General features: G+C 33.6%; 1 protein-coding gene across 1 annotated transcript; it reads left to right on the forward strand.

Annotated features, from left to right (window-relative positions):
* Nucleotides 1-8,668: 8,668 nt before the first annotated feature.
* On the forward strand, nt 8,669-11,217 carry LOC130903034 (uncharacterized). Its single transcript, XM_057815300.1, has 2 exons — nt 8,669-8,678; nt 8,814-11,217. Exon 2 carries the CDS (start codon nt 8,987-8,989, stop codon nt 10,982-10,984), a length of 1,998 nt encoding a protein of 665 aa, XP_057671283.1. The 5' UTR covers nt 8,669-8,678; nt 8,814-8,986; the 3' UTR covers nt 10,985-11,217.
* The last annotated feature ends 200 nt before the right edge of the window (nt 11,218-11,417 follow it).

Raw genomic sequence — 11,417 nt, forward strand, 5'->3', positions numbered from 1 at the left:
AAAACGAGTCAACAGTTGTTCATACTTTTATCCGTTACATCCACAACTTTTCTTGAAATAGGTGTTCAGTAGAAATTGAAAATCAAGTACTCGTCTGCTCCCGATTTTTCCAGGTTGGTTTTCACATTTTCCCAGTCGAAATTTGGTCAATTTACTATCACTCTTCTATTATGATGAATATTAATTTTAGAAAATACAAGAATCAAATTTTTTTAGTTTAAGTAATTCTTCGCTCACTGCTGTTTTTCTTTTCTATACTTTTTACGATACACAACAATATTCTAAAAAAATGTTGAGAATCTTTGATTTATGCATCGAAATTACGCGAAAAAAAATTGCTATTTTCTAGTTGTTTTATTGGAATTTATTGAAATTGATAGACTTGAGACATAAGAAAAATTATCGGCTTGATAGTTGAATAATAAATTAAGTCATATTTTTGAAATTTTTGTGCCAAATGGAATTGGGCATCAAATTGACGGAAAGGGGCATAAAAATGATTTATTATTGAAATTTATTTAAATTTAAAAAATAGGATTTTTTCAACAAACTTTATTGAGAAAATTAACAAATTTTTACAAAAATTAGAACGGAAATTTGAATTCCGATAGAAAATTTTTTTAAAAATCACGACACCGCCACTCAAAAGTATTTTTCTGCTATTCTCCTTATACTTCGTCCTCCTTCTCTTCTTCTACTTCTTGCTTCTCCTCTTCTTCTTCGTAGTCTTCGTTTGATTGGATTGCACAGTGACAAATTGACAAGTGTAAAAGAAGCATTAAGAAAACGAATGGTAATACCAATACTGACAAATCCACATCAGATAATACTTCGAATGGCTAATCAAGATGCTAATAGAAAACAAAATGGGGAAGTGAATCGAATAATAGAGGTAAATATTTAAATACAATAAATATATGTAAAAACTTATTGTATAAAGTACAAATCAGCTAAGAAAAGGCCAGACGCGTCATAACTGACAAAGTCCGCAATAATTTCCTTCTCTCTTAGGCCCATTCCATTTATGTGACACTGGCGTTTTTTTACGATTGTTCGGTATTTTTCATATAGAAATGCAAGTGCTAAATAGACGCAACGCTGCACGAATGCCGCATGGTCCAAATCAGAATTCGAAGGTAAGTCGTCGCGTAACCATGGATCTATGGAGTGTAGAGAAGGAGGAACATCTCTGGGTTAAAAAATGTGAGCTGATTTTTGATGGGAAAATAGGTGGCGCTGATTATAGAGGGTATTCGCTTGAATTTTACGCGCTGATTTGAAAATAACTGTATAGTAATGCTTTAAATAATGCACCGTGATAATGAAATTAGTAGTATTAAAATAATGAAACGATTAACAAAACAGAATCTCGTTAAATTAACTTTATTATTTAGCTATTTATTTGGTTTAGATAATACATATATTCTAATATGAAAAAAAAGTAGAATCATGTAACAATAATGAAATAGTATAAAAAAAACATTTTGGTTGATTAAAATAAAATATTGAATTTTATCCGTAACTAATATAATAATTATAGCGATATAATTAGATCAATAAAAATAATAGAATAATAAAAAAAATATTTCGGTTCATAAAAATAAAATATTGAACTTCATTAGCAACTAATATAATAGTTATAGTCATATAAAAATATCAATTTTGAATGAATTTTGCTTTCTAAGAGATTCAAACATGACTTACCTTTGGTATTCCAAAGAGACTTGCTTGTTTTATATTTTGAGATGAACGAATACCACAATCTTTTAAAGAACCACTTATACATCCAGAAATACAACAAGTTTTCACCATGATTTTTTTACTATTTTTTTAATATTTTTAAACGTTGTTTAATTCTTTTCACCACCTACATAATATTCTGTTTTCGTTAGTTTATAGAATCTGAAGCTAGTTTCAGATATAGTAAGTGTTTAACTTCAGATCTCAATCTCATAGTACAATCAGCGCCACGTATTATCCCTACAGAATTCAGACCATATTTTAAACGTACCGTCCATAAGAGATGTTACTCCTTCTCTACACTCCATACATGGATCTATTACCATCCCGAGCCTCTCTTCGATGTTGCCAAGCCTTTACTTAGGAAGGAAAGTACGGTAATATGATAAATAATTTGCGCTTATGGTCAGATGCATAACCGAACGAACATCGGACATTCAGCATTTAGTATTATTCGTTGTTCAGTAGATAGTGTGATTTATTGTGTTCGGTGTTATTTTTTAGTCTGTGCCATAGATTATTCTACAGATAGCGCTGTTTTTGAACATTAGGGACAAAATCGTTTTAATAATGTCCGCAAAAAAAGTTGGAAAGCAAGGTCTTGGTTGGATATCTTGATTGAAAATGTTTTAAAGTGGACTGTATACAATGTGAGAAGCACAATAAAACGATTTGTTTCGATTTTCACTTTATTGTACAAATGCTTTGTGTGCCTGAACAAAAAACGCTGTTGGCCTCGTGGCTCCTTGATGATTGATGTCTGTCTTCTTCTGCGCAAGCCCGGTTACTCTAGGTAGGCGCATGTGCCAAGTTCAGTAGCGCACTCAACATAATTTAAATATATACATTAAATGGTTAAACATACCGGCCTCCTTGAAAGGCTCGACTTTCAAACGACAAATAATATAAAAAATTATGAAATTTATATGTGTTTTCAAACAACTTAAAAGTAAAATGTCAAAATAAATGTCAATCACTAAGAAACACTTTTTAAACGTCTATGGGTAGGACGCAAATTTCTGACACCGCCCTCTTCAGGATTCCATTCTTCGCACGGAGGGTAACTACTCTAGTGATGCCATCGCTGCCTGGATGCAGCTTAACAATGCGAGCTAAAGCCCAATACAATGGCGGCGAATTCTTATCCTTCAATAAGGCGAGAGCTCCTATATTGAGAAGTTCTTTACTTGCAGTTTTCCACTTTACACGTTGCTGCAAAGTTGAGACGTATTCGGAAGACCAACGTCGCCAATAATGATGATACATTTGCTGCAGTGCATGATACGTTGATAGACTGTTAACTGGTATTTGCTGAACGTTTGATTGAGGTATGGCCTTCAACACGTCGCCAATTAAAAAGTGACTGGGAGTTAAAGGACAAAGGTCGTTGGGATCATCGGTTAATGGGATGAGAGGTCTAGAATTAAGAGTGGCCTCCACCTGAATGCATAGGGTGGTAAAATCTTCCAAAGACAAGCAGTTTAGGCCTATCACTCTTTTTAGATGATATTTGGCCGATTTCACAGCCGATTCCCACAAACCACCCATATGCGGGATGTTCGCAGGGTTAAAATGCCACCGAATTCCTTGTGTGTCACAAAATGTAGAAAATGAATTGTCTTGTTCTAATGTTTTTAGGAACGATCGCAAATCATTGTTTGCTCCAACGAAACATCCCCCATTGTCAGAATATATATCACTGCATAGACCGCGCCGTGAAACAAATCTTTTGAGGACGTTTAGAAACGAATTTGCAGTTAAATCAGTTGCTACCACTAAATGCACAGCCTTGGTAGTCATGCAAATAAAAATACACAAATATGCCTTTATAAATTTTCTATTTCTGTGCTTAACTTCCTTGACCGAAAATGGCCCCACGTAATCGATGCCACTGCTTAAAAACGGTCTAGCTTGTGCGAAGCGTACGCTAGGTAAGTTTCCCATTTTTTCATTGTAAGAGCGAGGCTTTACTCGAAAGCAAGTTATACATTGATGTAAAATCTTTTTGACAATTCGTTTACCCCGCAATGGCCAAAAGTTGTTTCTGAAAGAGGCCAAAGTTGCTTGAGCACCAGCGTGTAATAATAATGTATGCTCTCTTTCGATTAGAAGGCGCGTGACGTGACCATTATGAGGTATGACGTAAGGGAATTTTTTGTCAAATGAAAAGTTTGAATTGACAATTCTCCCCCCTACCCGCAATAAATGATCGCTATCTAAAAATGGGTTTAAAGTTAACAATTTTGAATGAGCGTTTAGCGGTTTATTTTTAATTAAACATTTTATTTCTTCCGCAAAATGCACTGATTGCGTTGCCCTTATAATACTTTGTTTTGCCAGTTTTAATTCGTGCACTGTGAGTTTTGTACCGTATATTCTATCATGTTTTGCACGTAATGTGTTACCTTTAAATCGTAAAATCCACGCTATGACTCTGTTTAATTTGTCGAAATTAGAATATCTCTCGAATATCGTACTATCAGCTATAATTACATTTTGTGTTAACGCGGAATTTTTTACCTCTGGTAATTCATTGAGTGGTAAAAAATTATTATTCGTGACCGGTTGATTAGGATTGCTTAGAAAGAATGGCCCGTTCCACCACATGTCGCATTCGAGCAGCTGACTGGGTACTGATCCTCTCGAGATGATGTCAGCCGCGTTATGTTCGGATTTTACATGTTGCCAATTTTCGATTTTGGATTTTCCTTGTATGTCCGCTACGCGGTTTGCTACAAATGTTTTTAAAAGTGCGGGTTCCGTATTTAACCACGATAAAACGATGGTTGAATCAGTATAATAAAAAATGTTAGATATACGACAAGTAAAAGCCTCCATGAGTTTAGCTGTCAGATTCGTTGCTAATAAGGCTGCGTTTAGCTCCAAGCGTGGCAACGTGACAACCTTTAAAGGTGCTACTCTTGATTTAGCACAAATTAAACGTACAGAGCATTGTCCGGAGTTATCTACAGTTCGTAGGTATGAACATGCACCATACGCGATAGTAGATGCATCGCTGAAAGTGTGAATTTCAATAATATTGGCTTTGGGAACTGTTATTTGTCAAGGAATTTTAATTGTAGCCAAAATAGGTAATTCCTTTTGTAAATGAATAACTTTGGCTTTAACAATTACTGGACCGACCAAGCCCAATGAATCGAATAACTGAGCAATTACGGAGAGTATTTCGCGTTTTGTGAAATTGTTATTTTCAATTTGTATTGAATCTGTGCTGAAATGTAGCGTGTCTGATTGAGAGTTCCAGACAAGCCCTAAAGTTTTTGATTGGTCATCGGTTGATAGATAATGATCTGGTAGATCTGAAATGTTGTTAATATCGTTGAAAATGTTTGGTTTGTTAGTTTTCCACTTCCGAAGAGGAAAGGATCCACTTTCTAAAATGTTGGTGATGTTTTGCCTCAAAATTTGTGCATTTTCAATGGTGTCTGTACCAGTGATGAGGTCATCAACATAAAAATCGCGAGTTATTACTTGTGATGCTACTGGGTACTTTTTACTGTTTTCTAAAGCGAGTTGGTGCAAGCATCGTATAGCAATGAATGAAGCTGGAGCTGTGCCGTATGTTACGGTGTTTAATGTGTAGACTTCTAGAGGCAGGTTTGGATCCGAACGCCACATAATTCGCTGTAAATCACGTTGCTCTTCTACAATTTCCACCTGCCGGTACATCTTCTCTATGTCCGCTACCATTGCTACATTGTGTTGTCTAAAACGAATGATGATAGCAAAAAGATCTTCCTGTATTGTAGGACCCACCATTAGCGTATCATTCAACGAAATACCGTTTCCTGTTTTGGCGGATGCATCGAACACCACTCGTAGTTTAGTGGTTGCACTATCCTTCACGACACCATGATGTGGTAGGTAAAAAACTCCCTTTCCATCCACTTCCGTTGCCCACGTCGGCACCTTGGTCATGTGCCCGAGTTTTTCATATTCCCTCATGAACTCCGAATATTGTTGACGTATGACTGTATCATTGATCAGTTTACTTTCTAATTTGTGAAACCTTTTAATCGCATTCATCTTCGAATTCCCCAAATCGCCTACACCTTCGCGAACTGGCAACGTCGCACGAAATCTGCCAGTTTCGGTCCGCTGAATTGTTTTTAGGAAATGTTCTTCGCATTGTTTTTCTTCAATCGTCCGTTTGGTTTTGTTATCGTCTTGGTATTCCTCGATTTTCCAAAATTTCTCAATTGCGTTTTCAAGCGTAGTTGTGATTAAATTACATGATATGGTATTACTACTGTTATTTTGAATTGAATAATTTTGATATATGGGTCCCGATATGACCCATCCAAATAATGTTTTCTGAAGTATCGGTTTACCGTCGCCGAGCTTAAATTGCCCATCCGCTAAAATATCTCAAAAGACACCTGCGCCTAAGAGAATATCCAGTTTGGCGGATTTATCGAATTCAGGATCCGCAAGAGTAATGTGTTTCGTTTCGGTATATTTAAATGTTGACAATCGATTTTGAAGTTTGGAATATTACCCGCTATTTGGTTTATAACTAAAAATGTAGCATTTTGTTGAAAAGAATTGTTTTCTCTTGAAATTATATCAATATTTAATTGCTCTGTGATATTAGTAGTAACCTGATTAACACCGATCACTGGTAAGTTTATTTTGGTAGTACCGATATTTAATTTTCGCGCAAGGTCAGAGGTTATTAGATTTGATTGAGAACCCGAGTCTAACAATGCACGTGCTTTGATTAAATTGCCTGATTTATCTTTGAGGAATACAGCCGCTGTGCTAAGACCCAGCTAGCAAGGGCACGTCATAATGACGCCAACATTTGGTGATCACTGGTCGAAAACACTGAGACCACCAAAAATCGACGTGATAATAACGTCAAATAATTGACGTGTATAACACGACATCTTGTCACGTCATAATGACGAGACTATCTAGTGATAACTCATCTGAAAAAATCAGATATATTTCATTTGTTTTATTTTGTGACTAATGTAATTATTTTGTGAGGCTATTTTCGATAATAAACAACCATGACACTGAAAATTCCAGCATTTTTTTATTTATTAAGTCCAAAAAAATTGAGATCTTTTTATATAGTATTTAAACAAAACCTATAATATTATCTAATATCTATAAATAATTGTTTTTAAGAAACTTCCTATAAAAATTTATAATTGGCGGGATCTACTAGGTAACGCGTATGCGCTTGCGCCGCTAGCTAACATGATGATGACAACCCGCCATCCACAACGAACGACCATTTTATATTAATCATAAACCGGCTTGGTTATTATGATTATATATTTTATTATGAATATATATTTTATTTAATAATAGTTACATGATCTGCGGTGCTGCTATTAGTGTTTTTAGTTTTTCTGTTGTTCCATTGTGGTAAGTATAATAATTATTACAGTTATTTATATTTTTTGATTTGAATATATCTGGTTAAAGGTTATGGCATGTATGGTCGAAAATGATAATTCAATTTCTCAATTCTTAATTTTATTCAGTTATAATTTTCATGTTTCAAGCGAAACATTTATGATTGGGAAATAGCCAATTGGAGGTATTGATTGAATAAATTGGCTCCAAAATTTTAGCGCTCAAATAGATGAAGAAACTCAATAAACCATATGTCTTAACTTCATACATTGACTTAAATGGCTATATTTGTAGTGCTATGATTTACCTTGTTTGTCTCAAATAGAAGTAGATTTTATGCATTTTTATTAACTTGGTATTTAGCAGTGGTATGAGTTTTGACCTTTATTTTGTAGTTTTATAGTAACAATGGCATTTGTGGGTGTAGAATTTTCCGAAAATGGTTTAATAGGTTTGGTTCATTCTTCCTGGTTCACCCCTTTGAAGCAGAATGTTTTGTGGCCACCATACAGAACGAGTGCTGCTTTCAATGAGGCTCTCACACTATGTGAAGAACCAAATGACTACACTTTTCTATAAATATGTTTCTATTTAAAATAGCTTTAATCGAAATAATGTCTAACTTATTTTTTTATTTACAAATAATTTTTTAAGAGGATGAAATATTTTTATAGATATTAATAGGTATGAGATCAAACTGGGCTCTACGCAGTTAGCGTAGATACTAAGCGTACAATCTGACACTGAAAATAAATAATAAAAAATTAGAATTCTTCTTTTGTTTTAGGTAAGTCAGCTTCTAGGCCGATTGTGAAACCAAATTCACAAATATCTCCAACAACTTCCACTAGACAAAGTACAGAATTGCTTTCTCAAACACCTGGGGGATCACATTCGCAATCAATTCAAACAACTTCCAATATACAGTCTGAAGAGAATACAGATAGAATTCATCCAAAAAGTAGGTTCTTTTATTTGTTTAATACTGTGAATAATTTTTTTTATATATATATAATAGATTTAGAGAAAATTTTTCTGGAATTGAAAAAGTTGAGAGAAGAGATCAAGGAAGTAAAGACTCTTTTAAAAAACTCTCGAAGTTCAGTAGTTGCTAGTCTACCCAATGACATACCCGTGCAGTTTCCAATAGACGATCAAAGGAGGTTTGAAAATTTGGAACAATATTTGAAATCCGAAGAAAAATTTAATGATTTGGTAAGTACTTTTTACATAGAATTTCATTACAAGTGAATTAAGAATTAGACATCTCCCATTGATTTAAGTGTAATTGTAATCTAAATATTTATTGTACTTACTCTAAAATAGAATTTTGTGATAGTTTTATTATGGAGTTCTATTATAGTAGTTTTATTTTTTGCTTTAGGCATCCTACCTTTCCTCAATTGGAGTAAATGGCACCACAGCTCATGTTAATAGAATCATGAGACTACTCTCGACCAACGGTTTGGCCAAATTGTATAATTTTGCGGGGCAGAGAAACAATAAAGTGCCATTTTCCAACACTTTAGTGAAATCTGTCATCATTCGTAAGTACTATTCGTTGTTTTTGTGTGGTACTGCCTAAATTCGTCCTTCATAAAGCATAATAGAATAATACTATTTTTTTATTTCTGCGACAGGGATAATTCTCATTAAATAACCACTCATTTATTTCGTTACAGGTGCCATACAAATCAAAACTCCCTTGACCTCTCAAGCAGATGTGGAAAATGCTATCAAAATATGGCTAAAACATGCCAAACAACGTGAGCAAAAAAGAAATGCTGGTGCTCTGGTTTGATTGTATTATCAACTACTTTTTATGAATTATTAGCATATATTTTTATTTTTAAAAATGTCAAAACGTAAGTTGAAAGAATTGGTTGGTTCAAGACAAAAGTGTAGAAGGGCTTTACAAGCGACCAAACAAGAATTTCAATATAAGTCAAGAACCTCTGTTAACCCTGGACGGGGTGCAGAAAATGTTGATGAAACAAATGACTGCTTTTTCTTCAATGATACTATTAGCAGCAACACTAGTAGTACTAGTACTAGTACATCATCTGTTAAAGTTGATAAATCAATCAGTTCTGATAACAATGATTCATTATGCACAGAAACTTCTATTGCTAATGATTTGGCTGAATGGGCTATAAAACATAAAATTTCACTTTCTGCTTTGACACACCTACTTCATTTGCTTCATCCTTACCACCCTGAACTTCCTTTAGACAGTCGTACCTTGTTATCAACCCCAAAATTTACACCAATTGTTGATATAGAATCTGGTCAGTTCTGTTATTTTGGATTGAGGAGTGCTCTTTCTAAGCTTATTTCAAATGATACTTGTGTAGACAAAATTCAAATTAGTTTTAATGTTGATGGCATTCCACTCTTCAAAAGTTCAAAAATGCAGTTTTGGCCTATTTTGGGATTAATAAAAAATATTTCTGGTAGTAGACCTTTTGCAATTTCCATCTTTTGTGGAAAAAATAAACCACATCCTTTAAATACATTTCTTCATCCATTCATAGTAGAATTGAAAGATTTATTGCAAAATGGTTTTGTTATTTGTAACAAACACTTCACATTAGAGGTACATAGTTTTGTGTGCGATGCACCTGCAAGGGTCTATCTAAAAGGCACTAAATTCCACTCAGGATATTCCTCTTGTGATAGATGCACAATTCACGGAGAATATTATAAACACAAGGTAGTTTTCAATGGTTTAAATGGTCAGAAACGCACGAATGAATCTTTTCGCTTACAATTGGATGATGAGCATCATATCTCGCAGACTAGTTTTCATGAATTACCAATTGATCTAATTAGTAGTTTTCCGATTGACTACATGCACAACATTTGCTTAGGAGTAGTTAGAAAGCTACTGAATACTTGGATTGCAGGATCCTTGAAGGTTAGATTACAACATCAGAGAGTTAAAATGATTTCAGAACGATTGCTCAACCTTAAAAATATGATACCAGTAGAATTCAATCGAAAACCCCGTTCGCTTAATGAACTAAATTATTGGAAAGCTACTGAATATAGAATGTTTTTAGTGTACTTAGGTCCTTCGGTTCTTAAAGATATTGTGGATTTAGCTATATATGAAAACTTTCTTGCTCTTCATTTTTCTGTTTCAATATTGTTATCACAGAGCCATATTGAAAAATTTAAAATCCCTTTTGTGAGAAATATCATAAATGTATTTATCAAACATTCAAAATCTTTGTATGGTTTGGAGTTCATGGTTTATAATGTACACTTAATGTCACATCTTTGTGATGATGTAGATTTATTAGGCAAATTGGACAATTTTTCGACTTTTCCGTTTGAAAATTATTTGGGAGAGATAAAATCATTAATAAAATCTCCAACCAATCCCCTACAACAAGTTCATCGACGACTTGTTGAAAAGGATTTTTTAATTTCACAGCCAGTATCTAATATTACGTATAAATTGGAAAGTAAACATACATTGGGACCACTTATTTTTGACGAAAATTTGAAATGGAAACAACAGTTTCATAAATTGAGATTACCAGGCATAACATTATCAGCATTTAATCATTCTAAGGCGGATAGTTATGTTTTAATTGGGAATAAAATAGTTGAAATTCATAATATAGTAAAATCTGCTGACAGTCAAATATATCTTATTGGCAAAGAGTTTCTTGGCTATTCAGACTTATATACATATCCATATCCTTCCAGCAATTTAAATATTTTCATAGTTGAAAATCTCACAGATCTCAAAATATGGCCTGTTGGGAAAATAACTGCCAAATGTATTGTTCTTGAATTAAGGGGTTCTCTAATGGCGATGCCTATTATTCATAGCCAATTTTAGGTTCTTTTTTCCAATTTTTCATGCAAATAGAGCAGTCATTTGTTTCACAGGACGTTTTGACATTTTAAAATATTACTTTCATAATAAATAAACCATATACTATTCAGTATTTCTAATTTGAACAGATATTACAATACATTGTTAATTTGTGTTATGAAAACTGGAATTTTAAGTTTCTTTTGCAGTTACATCATGTTTTTCATGCTATTGATAAATAAATTTTATCAAAATAATATTTTGGTTTATTTTTATAGGTGTGCTCCCTTTCCTATGTACATGTAAAATCTTTTTCTTTATTAAAACAAATTGAAGCCTATTAAACATTTTTTAAACTGGGACAAATTGACGTAGTAGTAGACGCCATAATCACGTCATACAACAATTAAAAATCACGTCTTATGTGACGTGTAAATCATGTGATATAAATGACGTC

This window comes from Diorhabda carinulata, chromosome Y, assembly GCF_026250575.1.
Source record: "Diorhabda carinulata isolate Delta chromosome Y, icDioCari1.1, whole genome shotgun sequence".
In the NCBI taxonomy this organism is placed as follows: domain Eukaryota; kingdom Metazoa; phylum Arthropoda; class Insecta; order Coleoptera; family Chrysomelidae; genus Diorhabda; species Diorhabda carinulata.

Bases quoted from the DNA above. Each gene is read 5' to 3' on its own strand.
- LOC130903034 (XM_057815300.1), top strand. From the start codon at position 8,987: ATGTCAAAACGTAAGTTGAAAGAATTGGTTGGTTCAAGACAAAAGTGT.